The 18897-nt window shown below is 39.1% G+C and overlaps 3 protein-coding genes across 3 annotated transcripts; 2 read left to right on the top strand and 1 right to left on the bottom strand.

The window, feature by feature from the left end:
- The first annotated feature begins 826 nt into the window (after positions 1-826).
- Positions 827-4018, top strand: LOC129305848 (calcium-dependent protein kinase 26-like). The gene is given in 8 exon segments (XM_054946002.1): positions 827-2131; positions 2374-2517; positions 2610-2762; positions 2980-3095; positions 3175-3342; positions 3479-3703; positions 3790-3873; positions 3875-4018. Coding segments are annotated over 8 exon segments (1857 nt in total). The 5' UTR covers positions 827-1209; the 3' UTR covers positions 3920-4018.
- Positions 4019-7627: 3609 nt separating this feature from the next.
- On the top strand, positions 7628-11789 carry LOC129305850 (protein WVD2-like 4). The gene is made up of 9 exons (XM_054946004.1): positions 7628-8625; positions 9513-9795; positions 9908-10213; positions 10304-10362; positions 10522-10602; positions 10687-10765; positions 10849-10920; positions 10996-11103; positions 11218-11789. The coding sequence occupies exons 2-9, from the start codon at positions 9559-9561 to the stop codon at positions 11578-11580; spliced, it is 1305 nt and encodes a 434-aa protein (XP_054801979.1). The 5' UTR covers positions 7628-8625; positions 9513-9558; the 3' UTR covers positions 11581-11789.
- Positions 11790-14420: 2631 nt separating this feature from the next.
- On the bottom strand, positions 14421-17576 carry LOC129305849 (fasciclin-like arabinogalactan protein 15). Its single transcript, XM_054946003.1, has 2 exons — positions 16183-17576; positions 14421-14729 (listed from the first exon to the last, which is right to left on the bottom strand). The coding sequence occupies exons 1-2, from the start codon at positions 17492-17494 to the stop codon at positions 14674-14676; spliced, it is 1368 nt and encodes a 455-aa protein (XP_054801978.1). The 5' UTR covers positions 17495-17576; the 3' UTR covers positions 14421-14673.
- Positions 17577-18897: the final 1321 nt, after the last annotated feature.

Here is an 18897-nt window from a genome sequence, read left to right as displayed (position 1 = left end):
GAACCTGAATGTCGCACATTCATTAATGATATTCTCATTTACATGTAACAATCTACGCCGTTGATTTAAGATAAATGATTTTAAAATAATTTTAAATGAATTTGATATTTATGAAAATTTCTCAGTTATTAATGCTTTCAAAAATGGAGAGAATGAAACTTACCAAATATAATTTCATTCTTTCAAATAAATTAAAACATAAATTACAAATTATAATTTTATATATTATTTAAACATATTACAAACTAATTACTTATCCTTAAATCAATTAATATAGAATGGAAGTCGGTTGCCATATTTTAGTTGGCGAAGTCCCAAAAATAAGGGCCATCCTGGACATGTCTCGTAGATTCTTGCTTGTGTGTGTAGTTAGTGACGAAATTCTTTGCTTGTGTGTGTAGTTAGTGACGAAATCGTGGTGTTGTGTGCGCCTTAATAACTTTCGCTGTCAAAACTAGTTATGTTTTATTCAAATATTATGATACTACTGGCTAGTGTTAACGCCTTGGCAATAACGTATTTGGGTTATATTGATGTTAATATTAATAATACAATATCATTAATAAAGAATAAACAAGAAATAGAATTACCAGCACCGCCTGCGGGCTGCCAGAACACTTGACGAAGTTTAATGAAAATCTGGACCGTCCAATGTGGCGGGCCAATCTTTCAGAGCCATCCGATTACTTCACGCCTCGATACGCGTTCCCTTCCAAAATTTTGGAACATCTTTGTAACGGAAATACCCGTAACACCCAATGTCCAGATTCTTTTTCTCTATCTATCTTTTTCCCTCCTCCATTTTCTTACCTAATTCGTGCCTGTATCATTCTGGAGAGGAAGATTAAGGATCGTAAAATCGTTCTTAAAATCCAGAGATTTGTCAAGATTTCTCCTGTCAGTTGGCTTTTTTCGTTTTCATTTTTCTGTTTCTCGTTTGGGTTTCATTTTCCTTATCCTCTCCTTCATTCCCCCATCGCAACTTTCAGCTTCAATCACCTGAAAGTTTCTTCCTTTACGCCTTCAAATCCTGCATTCGTTGCATCTTTTGGTGGAGTTATAATCAGAATAGATTGGGCATTTTGGGGGATCACCTTCGTGTTTCCCTGGCCCACGAAATATTCCCATTGCAATGTTCGAGTATTCCTCGGAAACATCAAAATGTGCGGGAAAGACTATTTAAAACACGTAACAGGTGAGTAGCGTGACATGGGAAACAACTGTGTCTGTTTTGGATCGAGAACTTCAAAGGACAAAGAAGTTCCTAAGGATTCGAATTCAAGTGGGTGTTGTACTCTATTCTCAAATTTTATACTTTGCAATGACCGCAAAGCAAATGAGAATGCAGCACCAAGTAACAATGAGCCAAATGCCTCAAACACGGTCGTTGACAAGCCCCCAGAGGTAGTCAAAATCGCAAAGGACGAGCCAAAATCAGTACTTGACAACGCCACCAAAAAGGACCAAGTCCCAGACTCCAAAAAATCTTCAGAACCCATAAGGCATGTGGAGGAGTCGAGGGTGGCAGCACCATCAACTACAGGAACAACACGGAAAGCAGAATCTTCGGGACCAAAGAAGCCGTACAATGTGAAGAGGCAAGCAGCGGCGGGGCTTAAAGCAGAGTCCGTGTTGCAGACGAAAACAGGGAATCTGAAGGAGTTCTACACTTTGGGGAGGAAGCTTGGGAATGGGCAATTCGGGACTACATTCCATTGTGTGGAAAAGGACACGGGGAAAGAGTATGCCTGCAAGTCAATAGCCAAGAGGAAATTGATCACAGAGGAAGATGTGGAGGATGTGAGGAGGGAGATTCGGATAATGCATCACTTGGCAGGGTGTCCTGATGTGATTTCCATAAAAGGGGCTTATGAGGATGCCGTGGCTGTTCATGTTGTGATGGAGCTTTGTGCAGGTGGTGAATTGTTTGATAGGATTGTGCAGAGAGGGCATTACACTGAGAGAAAAGCAGCTCAAATAGCCAGGACTGTAGTCGGTGTCATTGAAGCTTGTCACTCCCTTGGAGTAATGCACCGTGATCTTAAGCCCGAGAACTTTCTATTCGTTAATGAGCAGGAGGATTCTCCCCTTAAGGCTATCGATTTTGGCTTGTCTGCTTTCTTCAAACCAGGTTTGCCTATATTTCTCCTCTTTCACTTAACGTTTCTCTCTGGATAGTTGCTTTAATGAATAACAAGTGAGCTTGAACATTGAATCCTGATTGAGTCATCGTAAAGCAGTGAAAGATAGACTCCATCTTTAATTACCGAGTTTGGCAAGCAATCGTTACTAGCTGATGCTATGTGAAAGAAGGGAACTTTCTGCATCAATGATTCTGTCTGTAACATTGGTATGAATGCCTGGTTAATGCAGGGGATATATTTAATGACGTGGTCGGAAGCCCATACTACGTTGCGCCAGAAGTCCTGAAGAAGCGCTATGGTCCAGAAGCTGATGTGTGGAGTGCTGGTGTGATCATATTCATTCTGTTAAGCGGGGTGCCTCCGTTTTGGGCTGGTAAGAGTTCATGCAATATCCGGCACATGATGATCCAGTCCTTTCTCTTTTTTTAATCATTTGAATCTGATTCTAAAAAGTGTAATCTTCAGAAACGGAGCAAGAGATATTTAAGGAGGTATTGCACGGTGAACTTGATTTCAAGTCAGAACCCTGGCCTAGTATTTCTGAATGTGCAAAGGACTTGGTCAGGAAGATGCTAAATAGAGATCCTAGCAAGAGATTAACAGCCCATGAAGTTCTTTGTAAGTTTCTATACTCTCTTTCTCATGCTTTGCTTATACTTTACGTGAAGGACATAATCTTCTTAAGAAGACAAGCTGAAATTAATTGCAAAAAAAAAAAATGATGAAATATTAAGCTTTTTATTATCAGAATTACTTATTATAATTTCAAACAACTATCTTGAGGAATGCTACAACTTTACTGTACATAAGATAACAAAGCTGTGATTTGATGCAGGTCATCCTTGGATTCGAGTCGATGGATCAGCTCCTGATAAGCCTCTTGACCCTGCAGTTCTGACTCGCCTGAAGCAGTTTTCTGCAATGGACAAGCTCAAAAAAATGGCTCTTAGAGTAAGTTATCTTTGCTAGCTCAGGTGATTTTGTTCTGTAAATTGAGTTGTAAATGTGGCTTATTGTTGGGTGGTTGCAGGTTATTGCACAGAACCTGTCCGAAGAAGAAATTGCAGGGTTGAAAGAAATGTTTAAGATGATAGACACGGACAATAGTGGCCAGATTACTTTTGAAGAACTCAAGGCTGGATTGAAAGCCTTTGGAGCTAACATTGATGAAACCGAGATTCACAATCTAATGCAAGCAGTAAGTAACTCGGAAAATAATCTCCCCTCGAAAAAACAAACATCATATCTCATATCAGTACATTCATGTTATAATCCCTGTACGAGTATGGGTTATGACTGACTGTTAATTCTTGTGTTGTTAAACTATATTACAGGCAGACGTTGACAACAGTGGCACAATAGACTACGCGGAATTTATAGCAGCAACCTTGAATAAAAACAAAGCTCAGAAAGAAGATAACTTGGTCGCTGCTTTCCATTATTTTGACAAAGACGGAAGCGGCTACATCACTCAAGACGAGCTTCAACAAGTCTGTGAAGAACTCGGTCTGGAAAATGATCGCTTGGAGGAGATGATGCGTGAGGCTGATCAAGATAATGTGAGTGAATACTTCATGTATAACCTTCACGCTCCAAACAATTCATTAATTGCAATATCATTCACCTACGTTTGTTACGGTTTCAGGATGGCCGAATAGACTACGATGAATTTGTGGCGATGATGCAGAGAGGCAATGCAGATATGGGCCGGAAGGGTGTAAGGGGGAAATAACAGTATTAGCATCGCAGGCAGAGAGCCATTATCAGTATGTTAAGACATTCAGAGAACAACACTCTTCTTTTTCTTTTCTTTTCTTTTCACGGGGCTTTGCCCTTGAATGTAGATTATGAAAGGAAAGACAATTCTTTTACTATATAGGCTTTTATTGCTTGGAATCACACTAGCTAGAATCTAATACAGAGAGAGAACTTCGAGTGCATGCATGTTCGTAGAGTGAAGGACGATGTGGTTCAAGATTAGCTAGCATGAAAGCAATGACTTGACGTCTATCTGTCATATGCTTGTGTGCTAGCTAGGGTTCAGAGGTTTAGAATAGCTTCCCTATTATTGCAGGAGAAGAATTGGGCCACCAAATGCACGCTCTACTGTGAACTAGAGAGTCACTTTGATAACAACGTTTCAATGGATCTGATAAAATTACATCCCGAGATTGTTCGGTCGGTGACAAATAGCTTCATTGATCAATGCCAATGTCGTTAATCAGGACTTTTGAATCATCTTGCAGTAAAATAGGGTTACATTCTACATGTACAAAAAGAATGTGTGAAAGGCAAAATCTGCGCTCGAGAAACTCTAGAGTGCTGTATGTTTATGTTCGTTTAAATTGGAAGGGAGATTTAATTAATAACCATATACATGCATTATTCAACTTTCACTTGTCACCTCATTCCCATCATTCCCAAACCCATTTCTTTAGTGATAAGTAATCGGATGCCTTTACACAACCTTTCACTATTTTGGCACAGCATCATTCTCTCTTTGATTAGTTTAGTACATTGCATCTGAGAATTTTTTTAAGGAAAAAACTAAATTACCTAAACTTATCGTTACCTCAATTGACGTGATAAAAATTGTGTTCATTGTCTGAAAAGAGTAACGCGACAAGACAAGAGGGGGAAAATCTAGAATCACAACACCATAGTCATAGAGACCTAATTTTGGTTCAGTTTATATGCACTCAGAAATGGTAGTGGTGGGAAATTATTGGCTGCATATGCACAATCTCCTTTATGTGGGGGAAACACTACACTCTTTCTTGTAGTCTTATTTTGACATTCTTTTGATTATTTGTGAAGCCATGGGAACGTGATGTGTGCCAGAAAACACTGCCCTGTCAGCGTCTTCGATTTGGCATATCTCATTCTATGTACTTATTTATTTTTGTCACTCTCCAAATTTCCTCCATCACGCTGGCTTTTGCTTTATGATTTTCTTCAATATATAAATGCCTTTCCTAATGGTGTCCCTTTGTATTATTCAGACCGTAACCTCTTTTCTTAATTACGAACAGGCATATTTGGAACCACCTCGAGTGGTTATACATATTTCTCAATTCATAAATGTGATTAGACGTTTGGGTAGAAATTGAAAATATATACGAAAATGCAGAGGAATCAGTATCATGAAATTGAAGGGATGGTGCATATCTGATATACTTTTTCTGATGAGGCGGTTGAGTTGGGTCCATTATTAAGTGGGATTTGGCTGTCTAACGAATGACGTTAAGATTTGGGGTGGGATTATTAACTATGTTCATGTGTTGATTGGGGTTTAATTAATCATAGTTTGTCTGTTGAGAGAGATTTTGAGGAATTGGTGGCAGTGACCTGTCAGCCATGGTCAGATTCCAGCTTTGTCGTTCATGACCCAATCACTCTATAACAACAATGCTATAGTCGCAACTTGCAATTATCGAGAGAGATCGAGGTTAATTTACCTAATTGGTTAGTTAATCATTGTAAGTAATACTGGATGTCCCAAATACTAGTCCTCAAATGATGCGGCAATCATCAACCACTTTAAAAGAACATTAAATTAAATTCTTTTTTAAAAAGCAGGGAAGGAAAATTTTGTTGTAAATTAATTTATCGTTAATATTTATCCTTTCCCCTTTTTCTTTGACCAAAAAATATTAGAATAAAGAACTTATATTCTTGGCAACTGTGTTTGGAGTCCGAAATTAATTAATTGTTCTAATGAGAAATGATGATTGATAATGAAGTTGAAAAATCAAGGTGAAATACATTATCATTTGAAGTGTACGCTTAATCATCCTTTATTATACTACAACATCAACAGAAAATTTATTTGATTGAGTGAGACGGTGTTAAATTGGAAGTGGGGATGCATTGGATAAGAAGAGAGAAGTGTGAGGAGGAAGGTTTGAGAGAGAGAGAGAGAGAAGCATGTGAAGCGACCTGTGAAGAATGGAGGAACCTACGAAAATCACTGCAGAGCCATAACTTGATGATTGGAGTAGACATAATGTGATAATGTTGTCTTCTGATATTACTTGTAACTTACCCCATCTCTTAATTCTTCACCTTTTCGGGTGATCTTCCTTAATTAATCTCCCCACCTCCAATCATCGTCCTTCCTCCCTACTTCAGCTTCCTCATTAATTTTAATCTTTCATTGTCATGTCTTAATCTATCAACTCTCTCTCTTTCTCTCTCTCTCTATCAGATGTACCATACTGCATGCACATTTACAGGCGAACATTTACCTCAGATTTCATGACACCATGCCCGCAACACGTATGCCCTTTTATTTAATTATTTTTCTTCCTTTTTCAGCTTTAGGTGATTTGATGGTGTCCTCTTTAAAATGATTCGACCCCCATAAGGAATATTACCTTTGAAGATGGAACCTCATGGCCACCCATCCAATTTCGATGCATACGGGAATATCAAGTTGAATTGAAGCCTTACTTTATTTAATTTTTTTTTTTTTAATGTATTGGGAGTATCTTAACACTTAACCACTGCCTAGCAACACTCGACTTTATTGACCTCGTCACTTGAGCTGCTATCAGGGACTCGGATATTCTTCGATCGCGGAAGTAGAATACAGATTAAAAAGTCACTTGAGCTACCATCAGGGGAACTTGTCGAGTAGAGCCTAAAACCCCCCTACTGTCCCCGTCTCTCCACTCGTGCCGTTTTGAACTTGAGGAAAATACTCTCCTAACCGTTCTCGTGGCTAAAGTTTAATTAATTAGACTAGCCATTGAGCACACCATCAGATCTTTTTTTTTTCCAAACAAAAAAAAAAACACAATACTATTCTACCAAAAATATTTGTAATACTAGAATATAACGAGGGATTAGAGTGTTGTATGTGATGTCGGGAGAAGGGCGTTGGAAGGGATCCGAGGAAGGAGGTCGGTCGGGGTGTCATTCTTATCCACGGCGCAATGTTGGCGCGTGCAACACACGCTCCTGCAGACGTAGCGCTTCTCCGTTAGGCCTGACGTTGAATGCAGCGCACGCCCCGCAAAATCCCAAAACAAATGCAAAAAGCAAATTAATTCTCTCTCCGTCCTCTTATCTGTGAATACGATATTCCTGTTCTCCACGGAGGACCCTCCTCTAAGCGGGGGCCCTCCCATGCACGGCTCCGATTCGTGTTCAGCATCTTCACGACCGTCCGATCATCCCACGTTCTGACAGCTCATGAGCACTTGGTGGGGCTCCTGTCGAGGTTGGCCTAACGTGCCGCCAATCATGTTGTTCGCTCCTGCCACGTCACCCCCCAGCGGTACGCCCCTCCCCATCCTCCCAGCCCTTGCTCTCCCTCCCTCCTTACATTCCCACGTTCTCCTACAGTGCCTCTTGTTGCTCCTTCAATCATTGGTTCTCCCCTGCCCTCTTTTACCATTCTGCCCTTCTCCCCTCCATTATTAACCCTTTCAGGTATCTTTTACATTCAGCTTTACAGAACGTGCACTTTTCCGATGAGCTATGTTGTCTCTAGTTCAATTCTGGAGGCGGTGAATAATATTGGATTTCATTTGCAAGTTCCTATTTGAGCACATGACCATAAACACAAGTCCAGTGAAGAAAAAGTATGGTGATTTGTCATTGATCGGATTGTACATGTTCAGCCAAAAAATAGTTCAGTACATGCGGACAAACGGACAAACCTCTCTTCTTCAACCTTTTGATCCCCGGATATCAATATTATCCTCTCCATCACCTTTATTTCGTCTGCACCAAATATCTTTCGCCAGCTCGGTTTCATCAACACACCAAAAACCAAAAAAATCATCAAAACGCCATATGAAGAGCAATGATTGATCAGTTACAACTTTTTTATTGTTCATAACTGGCTGCTGAAATTCCTATTGCTCAATGAAATGAATTGTCTGAACCGTAATATTAGGCCGAATTCATCATCATTCCTATACAGTCACCGGGTAAATGTCACCTTTCGATTCTACCGATGTAGTTTCACCTCAAAATTCTTGGGGTGACAGTTAAACCAAAAACAAGACACCAGACTGTTTCCACAATTTTCAACTTTTTTTTGGGGGAAAAAAATAACTGCTTGCATGGACGGTTAGAGTTACGAGTGGCAGAAAAGTCATGATGGTGGGGAGTTCCAAGTAATCTATCTGTTCCAGTTCATTGAAAGTTCGTCTCACTTGGGGCTTTCTTCCCACGAATCTGTCTTCTCCATATCTTCAACGAAAACTCCAGTTTCACCAACTCCCCCTTTCATCTTCATCTTTCCATCCCATTCGATTCCCACTTATAACCCCCCCCCAATCCCACCCGCTGCTTCCTATCCATCGCCACTCTCAACTCTCCTCTCTCTGATTTCCATCTCCCACATAATTCCGTCTTCGAATTTCTCAACTTTCGCCTCAATCTCCATTCCTTTCTCTTCCCTTCTCATCCCTATTATCAATAAATCAAGATTCATCGAGGCTAATATTCCAGAACCCCAGTTTCTAAGGTATGATGAATTGTTTTCTGGTTTTTAACAGTTTGTTATCTCTCCGCCCGTTTTGTTTGTTTTCCAGATGTAATCTGTTTTTCTGTTGCCCTGATTTGTACTCTGTTGACATTCTATTAGTAGATTCTATGTGTTTTTCCTTCAAGAATCGTGCTCTGCTCGCCTCATCTTGTCCGTGTCTGCGTTAGGCTTTTGACCGTTCATTCTCTTTCTTCTTCGTTTCTTTTCTTACCGAATGGGTGCCGCATGGCAATCTGAGGACTGAAATGCAGAAACTAGTGAACCGAACAGAATATGTGTGGGAGTCGTTTATCATTTCATATCCATTCCCATAGTTTTCTTTTTGAATGCTTTCATTTCAAAAGATAGCGATCATCTAGCAGGCGCGAGAGTGATGATGAGGGTTGGTCATTCAGAATCAGAAATTGTGTAAAGGATACAAATCTTGAAAAGGTCTGTTCATAGAGTGTCTGCATTGTAGTTCAAATCTTTTAAGAGCTTGTTATGATCTGGTGACATTAGGATTCAACGAAACGTTCTGCAGAGTTTGCCATTTACGGCGGAGCAGAGAACTCTGTTCCTCTGAATGCTTTTCGTTTTTCTTAAATTTTTGTGGAATATTCAGGAAGTCGTTTCCTGAAAAAGATGTAGATATTATTAGCACATGGAGAAGTTCCCGATTGTGAGACACTATAATAATATCTTTTGGTTCTTGTGTTTATGAGTCTCTGGACTATAACTCTTTGTCTGGTACTGGTAGTCATTTATTGCCTACTTCTCATACAGAGTTTTGTGTCCATGTCCCTTGATCCGCATCAGTAGTAGATGTGCTTAATCACGTTCAAATGTCTCAAAGACTATGAATATCTTTGGCTATTCTTTTCCAGCTGATCGTGCCGCAACTTACTGTCTTCCCTGAGTTTCTGGAACGAAATGGAATCTGAAAATGGCGTTGCTATGGAGGAAGAGAAACGTGTCATTGGGGAAACAAGGGAGGAGAATTTAAACAAGGAAGACCACAAGGATTGCAATGGTACAGAAGTTCAGAGCCAGAACGAAGCAGACAAACCCACAGTTGAAGCTGAAGGCCCCAAATCTGCTGCTGCTGGAGCTGCAGGCGAAGCCCTTGTAACTTCTTCTGCAAGTAAATCCTCAAAACGTACTACCAAGGTACTCTGTGTAATGAATCAGAATTGTTGTCCACGTCTACTGTTGTAATGATTATTTAGAATTACATTGCATGATGTGGGCAACTTTGCTAATTCCAAATTGCTGTGCTTAGGAAACTGGTATTGCTTCAAAGAACAACAAATCTGTTAGAGATAAACCCAATTTGAAAGGTTCGACTTCGATGCCTCAGAAACAAAGGCCAACCATTTCTCAGAGCCTTTCATTCCCAGCCAAAACAGCTCGTGGGGCAGCTATGAAGAAAAGCGTTGACGATCATGAGATTAGAGCTGAGGCTTCTGTCCGTCCATCGATCAAGTCTACAAACTCTGAATTGAACTCAAAGGAAGTAAAGACAAAGCCTGAGAATTTTGCCAGGAGAGCTTCCTTGACATCCAAGCCCAGCTTCAAACGCTCTGTGGTAAATCTTTGTTTCCCCTTGGGTGCCTTTTGTTTATGTAGCTTCATAGCTTTGGTCTCCTTGTATCTGAGATCTGTGTTGCCCTACCAGTTTGGAAGGACTACTGAGGTGAATGCGGTAGCTAAAAGCCATGCATCTGAGACATCCCTGTAAGTCACACCTCAATCTTATATCTGATAGTTAATAATTTTCACTAAATTTTTTCTTTCCAGTCAAGGTAGATACGTAATGGAAAACTACAGTTTCAGAAGAGTGGTCCGTGTTAAATGCTAGAATATATTATATTTGACCTCTGGACATTGTGACAGAACCACCGCGGACCAGAATTCAGACGCAGCAAAAACTGCAAAGCCAAATATAGAGGATGATGATGCTAACTCAACTACTTCGTATGATTTACGATAACTTGTCTTCCTTTATTGGGTTTATGTGGCTAGAATTGTTGATTGTTGATTTTGTATGTATGCTATCAGAAGTGGTACTCCTCGACGGAAGGGCAATGGGGTTGGATTTTCCTCCAGGCTGGAAGAACGAGCTGAAAAGCGAAAGGAGGTTTTTGCTGCAGCCTTACACTTTTTTTTTTTTTTAATACAAACGTTGCAAATGGTGCTCACTAATTCTCTTTGGTCTAGCAGTTTTTTTCCAAGCTGGAAGAGAAAATCCAGGCAAAGGAAGCAGAGAAAACTGACTTGCAAGCGAAATCAAAGGTATCATCAGCACCAGGAGGTTTTGCAAGTATTTCTGTCCTGTGCTTTGGTATTTACATGTTGAATATGTTGCAGGAAAACCAGGAGGCAGAGATCAAGCAGCTAAGGAAGACCATGACTTTCAAAGCCACTCCGATGCCGAGTTTCTATAAGGAACCCCCTCCGAAAGTTGAACTCAAGAAGGTACAACTCTTTGAGTATTTCTCTCCTCCTCCCATCTCTTATATCTCCCTTTCATTAAATGTCATATCTATATATATATATATTTATTCCCTGTGACATCATTTGTTGCTGTAGATTCCAACGACTCGAGCAAAATCTCCAAAGCTTGGACGGCACAAGGCTTCTGGAGTGACTGATAATAACGATGCAGATGAAAAATCTTGTTCAAGCCCGCGTGTGAAACAGCAGAAGAATGATCCGGCCAGGGCCAAGATAAGGTGTGACAAAGATGTGAATCCCAAGAGACCAAACAGGAAAATTCAAGCTCAGGAATCTGAAAGCAGTAAAAGTAGTGCCAAAATCAGCCAAAACGGTAAGGGAGAACGCCGAGAAACATCGGAGGCCGTTGAATCTGAGGAGAACATTGCCCCAAACAGTGCTCAGCTTACAGCCACGACACCAGCGAATGTAGCGGATGAGGTTACTGTTGGAGTGTAGATTCATGTGTCGAACGTATATTTTACATACACACTTAGGATTCTATGTTCTTTCCGATTATTTTATTTCATTATCAAGATTTGTAGATATAAAGATTGCGTGTTCCTCATCTTAAATCTGCTTTGCAGTTACATGTATACTTGTCTCTCACTTTGATCTGTTAACCTCGGGTGTTTTTACTTAATCCACCTGCTTTGATTTCCTTTTTATCCTGGAGATTTAGTTTGAGGGATGCTATCCTTCTTTTTTTTTTTAATATTTATTGCTTTCAATTTCTTTGTATGTTTAGTTCTAAAGGAGATTCTAATCATCAATCAAATTAAGATGTGTTGAAAAAAAATGCAAGGGGTGGCGTTATTTATTAGTCATAAAAACATACTTCGCTTTTAACTCCATACAAAAGCACGACTAGCTGGTATGTGATTCATGTGTTTAGCAAGATATTCCTTAGGAAGAGAACTTTTATAAACTTAACGCCTAACATGCTGCAAAGTACACAAAAGAAACAATAACTTTAGATTTGGTTTCTCCTCTGCTGTCAGTTGTCATTCGTTCTACGGTAATCTTTTCTTTCTTTCTGCCTTTGTTTTTTCTTAGGCAACGAGGTTCGATCGTAAAAGATGCTTACTACAGGAAATGCGTGGGCCTGTTGACAGCAATTGTTGTCCTACTCGACGGGCCCGTTTTTGCTCTTAGTTTCTGTCTTCTTATCCACATTGGCGTCTTGTCTTGTGACTTGTCATTTGTCAAACCGTATAATTTTTATTTCAAAGGAAACTGGGAGTTTGTGTCCCATAAGTGATGACAAACACCTTTTAGCGTTCCACTGTTCATTGATTTCTTGACCCATGAGGGGTTGTGTGAATTATGGGCATGGGCGAATTGGCCTGTAACAACAGAACTGTCACGAAGAATCATTTAACATTAAATGAGAGAATGAAACCAAGTGAAAGAGACCTCAACGTTAATAAAGAGGAGAAATGAACCTTGAGTAGGATAATAATTAAACATGACTTCAATGTCAACTACTCAAGGGTTATATTTTTTGTTCTTTACCTCTTACGATGTTGCATAAGGTTGAAGATAATTCGTAATATTTTTTACTTATAAATAATATGATTTTTCTTATATTTTATGTATGTATATTGATTGATGATATTAAGTTATTCCATACTTCAATATGAAGTTTTAGATTTAATCCTTCAAAAATTATTTCTCTCTCGATTTAATCCTCGATAATTTGGTTTTTCTATTATTTCTTTCAACAGTAATCCCTCCTGGTCCTAGAAGCATTTACAAGCTTTCTTCCGACACAAACCGATGTGAGTTTTTGATATTGAAAAACAACTGAGCAAGATCATATTTAGTAAGTATTTACAGCCATGCAAAGCCTCTCTCTCTTTTTTCCCACACTTAACATAGGAACTGGTTTTTGATAAAAATGAAAAATGAAGGGAACTTATAAAAATAAAATTGGAAGAAAAATCTGGAAAAACAAAACTGAATGGGAGTGACGTAATTAAAGATTTTTTTTGACCTTGACGTAATTAATAAAGATTGAAAAAAAACGAAAGAATGGATCTTTGAAAGAAAAAGATGGGGATAAGTTAGTAGTAATTAACTTTATTTTAATAGAAACACATTTTCCTTTTGTTTCCAAGGAAAAAGGCATGTGGAGAGGTAAAAATTTGTTGGGAAATCAATGAACAATGAATAAATATTGCTCTTGCATGATGCAGGGAGATTTTGTCGAGAGACATTGGAGGCTTTTGGAAGGGGGGAGGGAAGAGTTTGCATTCCTCCACTTATTTGATTAGTATCTAATAAAGGAAGGAAAGTAGAGTTTTTTATTTAGTTAAAAAATTGAAGGGAAAGGGAGGGGAGCAACTTCCCTTTCATCCCCTCCTAGCCTTCTCCAATTTAGGATTTTTTTTATGAGAAAAAAATTATGACTAAATTACTTATTTATTTATTATTTTTAAAAATTTGAGGTGTGTTTGATATTAGGTGCATTATCTTTCCCCCTCTCTCTTATAATTAAATAAATGTTATCACTTTACAAAAATTAATATATAAATTTTTTTGTCTAAAATTTTATAAAAGATAATATTAATATATTTATTTTAAAAAATTGTTATTAATATACATTTATATCCTTAGAACAATAAAGTTACTAAAATATAACATAATTATTTTTAATAATAAATCAAAACAAAAATAAAAATTAATTTAAAATTGATAAGATAAAATTATTAATTTATTATTGGCCCTTCTCCCGTTCTTTTTTAAACCAAATAGAAGTTTGTTAAAGTTTTTCTTTTTTCTTAAATCAAACACAACCCAGCTTCGCAATACATTAGCTGCCCACCGACACCCCCTTCCCTTTTTTTTTTTTTGTTTTGTTTTGGTGAAAATTAGGCACGCTGTCTTATTCGTAAAGATAATCGAATCCCAGCAAAGGTCCATTTCATCACTAGCTGGAAGCAAATAAAATAATGCTACAGTGCATACTTCTCATATATTTTTTTTTAATAAATCATTTCTACCAATATTATTAATATTATTATAAAAAATAAAAATATACAAAATTTTAATTATCCCTTTATATAACAAATTTAAAAAGTAATGTTATATTATTTTTTCTCTTTCATAAAAAATAATTTAAAAAATATTTTTTAAATATCATCTAAAAAATTATACCATAATTTATAAATGAGATAAAATAAATCTTTTAAAATATACTTATTATTTATAAATAAGACTAAAAGGAGTATTAGCTAATGATAACTCCTAATAAAAAGGTCCCTCGTATATTTAGGAAGAAGTAGATGACGTACCTGTTTGATTCACCCCAAAACTAAGTGGGGAAAAAAAAGTATGGACCCGTGAAGGGTGTCGTATTCAAAGATTGTTTATTGCACCCAGGCTACAGAGACACATAATCAACATAAAATAAAAAATCAAAAAATGACATCTAATTACATTTTGTAAAACAAAATGACAAAAAAAAAAATGATCCTGTCAGAGTTCCTACGAAAATCCCACAACTCAACTTGTTTCCATAAATCTACTCTTTTTTTTCAAGCGATTCCATCAGCAGATTTGTCCAAAAGCTCCAAGCACACTACAGGCTACCTCCAGCAACTTCCCTGCATCATCCAATCAGAAGAGATAAAATGTTAAGTCAACTGACAGCAAATTCATTGGACCACTAGTATTGTGCATAAAAGAAAACAACTCACAACCAAGACGATAATTGAAGCATGAGAATTCAGCGACCCTGAATGTGGATCTTATAATCAATTCTACTATGTAAGTTGAAGGAATCAAAATGTGAAGCGCAGAAAGAGACATGCCAGTTGACTAAAATATGAGATAGATATATATCTGAAGAGGCATAAAAGATATGATCCAACAACTAAATCGAGGGTGTAAAATGGTCACCCAGACTGTTGCGGAACCTGATTCACGGAGGGTGGGTTCGCGGGATATGATTCATATGAATCACAGACTGGCGTCATGATTTCTTCATCGTTTATTGATCAATCACATGGGCATGTTGGGATGAGGGAACCGACTCCTTGGGATAAGAAAAATCATTCAAGCAACTAAACTACTGTTAACTACACGGTCTCGAAATGGTGTCATAACCTAGAACATCTTTTACAAATTATAATAGTACAAAATGTAATATTTTATAAAATTTTACAAAAAATAATATGCCATGATATGAAACGGGGTGGTGGGTTGTGGATGAGAGGAGTATATTCACCCCGTCCCAACCTTCAACTCGGCAAATGCCTCGCGACTTCTACAGTCAAGGGCCTCCCAACCATGCCAAAGGCCAGTTGGCCTAGTGGCACCTTAGCCACCCCTAAATGAGAGGGATGGCGGTTTCGAATCCTGGGTAGGTGTGAGTGGGGAAGCATTCTTCCGAGGGAGTGTAATGTGTCCTTAAAGCAAAAGGAGGGGGAAAAAAAAGACCTCCCAAGCATGAGCAATCCTTGGTCTAAGGCGCAGGACTTTATACATCTCGCTTGTCTAAGGCGGCAGTACACACTTCCTCTGATTTTATTTATCAGATAGAAAAGGAAATTCTTTTTATCCTACCTACAAATTACTTCCCCAAATTTTTATTATAAATTTCTCTATTTGAATATTTGGCCTATATTAAATATTAGAGGAAAAAAAAGTTAATAAAATATGTATATTTAATATAGATAAAATTAAAAATATATTAAATTCCTAAATGTTAACAAGTTTTAAAATTTATATTGTCTCACCGTGAAACATTAGATTACTCCACCTTTCCAGAAATTATACGCCTGGCAAAATCAAAGCTACAATCTCAGCGCACCCAACAAGAAAGCTCCGTGATCATCAATTCTGTTAGGATCACTACTTGCCCCTGTCAAATTCATTATACTTGTCTAGAATTCAATCCTCAATTATTTCCTAAACACGCGCGCGCGATTGGCTAACTGCCCTTGAAGGTTAAGTCAGAAACGCATGAGCAATTGATAATACAAACAAATAAAACAAGCATTCAGAACAGGGAAAAAGAAGCAAAGGAAAATCCGATCGTAGAGAGAACCACTATACCTCTTCTTGGTTTGGTCGCAACTTTAACAGCAGGGGGTGCTCTGCGCTGTGTCTTAGGCTCCTCCTCTTGGGGGAAAAGAACTCCATCAATGCCCTGCACCGAAATTCGGCCGTCCGTGTATATATCAGGATCGAACAGATACGCTGACCCTTCACCCTGCCCGAATTTCACAGACCCATCCGCCTCCTGAGCCACGACCCTGTGCGGCAACCGCAGGGTATCGTACCGGACCTTCCCAAACCTCCTGACGGCATTGTACATACTCTCTTCGGTTTGATACTCCGGGATGATATGATAGTATATTATCTGCTCCGGTGCGCCCGGTTCACTCAATTGGTCTGTGGTTAACTTGGCCATGGCCTCGTCGTTGGGAGCCAACACGGTCAAGACGTACCCCTCTGAGACTAACCTTCCCATCTCGGCGGCTAAAGATGTTAAGTTCACCAGAATATCGGCCATTTCATTGTACCCGCCGTAATGCAAGAGCGTATGGATGAAGTCCTTAACCTGGCGCTCTCCATTAAAGTGGTGGTGGGGACCACCGGGGCCGGGTGCCGGGGCCGGAGCTAGCGAAGGACCTGGCGCCATGGCGTCGTAAATTGGCAGTACCGGTGGAGCCCCCACGGGTACAGGTGCGGGTTTCTTCAAACGATGAGTCCTGGAATCGACCTCCGGCGCACCCTCCGGCAGCACCGCCGAGATATCCCGCAGATTCCTCCTGCGATTAAAATCCTCTTGGACCGATCGAGGAATCAACAACCGCTCAATCCCGTGAATGACGCCATCGGGGCGAACAACGTCGTCGAGGCGAACAATCTCGGCCAAGTCAACAACCTTCTTCCCAGAGCCCTTGCTCATTATATGCAAGTGGTCGTCGCTGAGGGTCCGGTGCCGAGCGGAGGCGGTTTTTCCAGAGGGCCATTCACGGGATCCGATTCGTTTGGGAACAATGTGAAACATCAAAAGGGTCTGCAGGGACCTCAAATTGCGGGGCTCCAGCAAGAAGCGCTTAAACTCGGGGTCAAGCTGACGCTCAAGAGCGTCATTTCGGGGGGCGAAAATGGTAATATTATGGAAGGCGACGGCGCCCTCGAGCTTGGGCAAGAGAAGCGCCTTCTCGACAAGCTCAGCGAGCTCGGTGTAATGGGAATCTAGAAGGGCAACGAGAACCGAATTGGAGTTGATCTGAGAGGAAGATGGAGGAGAAGGAGGATTGAAGGTGGGAGTGTGAGGCAATGCAATAAGAAGAGGTAAAAGAGTGAGAAAGTGCAGGAGGAAGAGGGTAGAGACACCATAGAGAGGAGGATCCATGGTGCTCAGGAAGAGGAAGGGAGAGGGATTATTGGTGGAGACGGGGACTTGACCCCGTGGGCTGAGACTGAAAAAGCGAAGCCAGTTTAGTGGAAGACAGATAGAGAGAGGGAGGGTAGAAATTGGACAGCCTGGATGATGGGACCCACGCGGGCGAGTTAAGTGAAGAGAAGCTATCATCAGCCGCCACCTGTTTCTCGTTTGCGATCGCCGCCCCACACCCCCCCCCTACCCGACTCCCTGCTATTCGCTATTTGCTAGTTGCTCCAGTGCTTGATGCTACAGAGTACAGATGCTATTTTTCCTGCATCGCTGATTCACTGTTTACACTTTTTATTAAAACCTTTTTAATTAAATTTCATTCTTCATTAAAATAATTATTTATTTTTAAATTAATTTTATTTTTTATATTTATTTTTATTAAATATTTTATAATAAATATAAAATTATTCATTAATAGAAACGCTTTAAAAAAAATAATTATATCTTAAAAAATTAAAAATATCTTATATTTTTAAATGAATGTGTATCAATTAAATAAACACATTATTTTACTTTTTGGATGTATTTAAATTTGAGAATGTTTTCTATCTTTAAAAAAACTGTCAGAAAATATTAATCGAACAATGTTTTTTAACAGTTATTATTACATTGATCAGATGTTATAATCGAGTGGTGGTTTGGCACGTGAATTAAAAAATAATAAAAATTAATTCATGCGTGGATGATCTTTTATATGTTAAGTGAACGGATAAGAATCACAATTTTTGTAAGGGAGAGAAGAAGGAAAAAAAAAAGAGGAAAGAAATCATTTATGCTAATTAGCTTGAGAGCGAGACTATGCAATACGCCAATACGAGAGGTGTGTTGTAATTAAATTGCTGACAGTGCCATCGTGAATAGTGATGAAAGAGGCAAGTTAGCGTGATCGCGAGAAGAGAAAACCGTAGACGCGATTTGTTTGTCAACAACACAAATATTAAAGCCCCGTATAATGATCAGTAGTGCGCGTGAGTCGCTGGATTAAGAGCCAGGCTCGAGCAACTTGAGGAAACTCGCACCAACTCTATCTGCACGTAATGACCAAACCGCATTCATACATACCATTACCAACAATTAAAATCGAATAAGGGAAAAGAAATATGGGAATAATGATATTATGAAGGGAGACCTAATAACAGGTGCGATTCTTTACCAAAATGATTAAATACTGATAGTGAACACCATCAGGATAAACATTTAAAAAGCAGCAGCGAGAGAAGGACGGGCAAAACATTTATTGATTTTAAATGAAGCGGCAGAACGAAGAGGAGCGATAAATCATAAATATATAAAACAAAGGAAAGTGTTGATCAAGGAAGACGGAACACAGAGATCATCAAAAATCATATGACCACGCGGAA

Source organism: Prosopis cineraria, unplaced genomic scaffold (genome assembly GCF_029017545.1).
Source record: "Prosopis cineraria cultivar Desert tree isolate PC_DT_omini unplaced genomic scaffold, ASM2901754v1 PC3, whole genome shotgun sequence".
Taxonomy (NCBI): domain Eukaryota; kingdom Viridiplantae; phylum Streptophyta; class Magnoliopsida; order Fabales; family Fabaceae; genus Prosopis; species Prosopis cineraria.
Note: the sequence above shows the minus strand (reverse complement) of the source record. Positions and strands in the feature narration are given on the sequence as shown.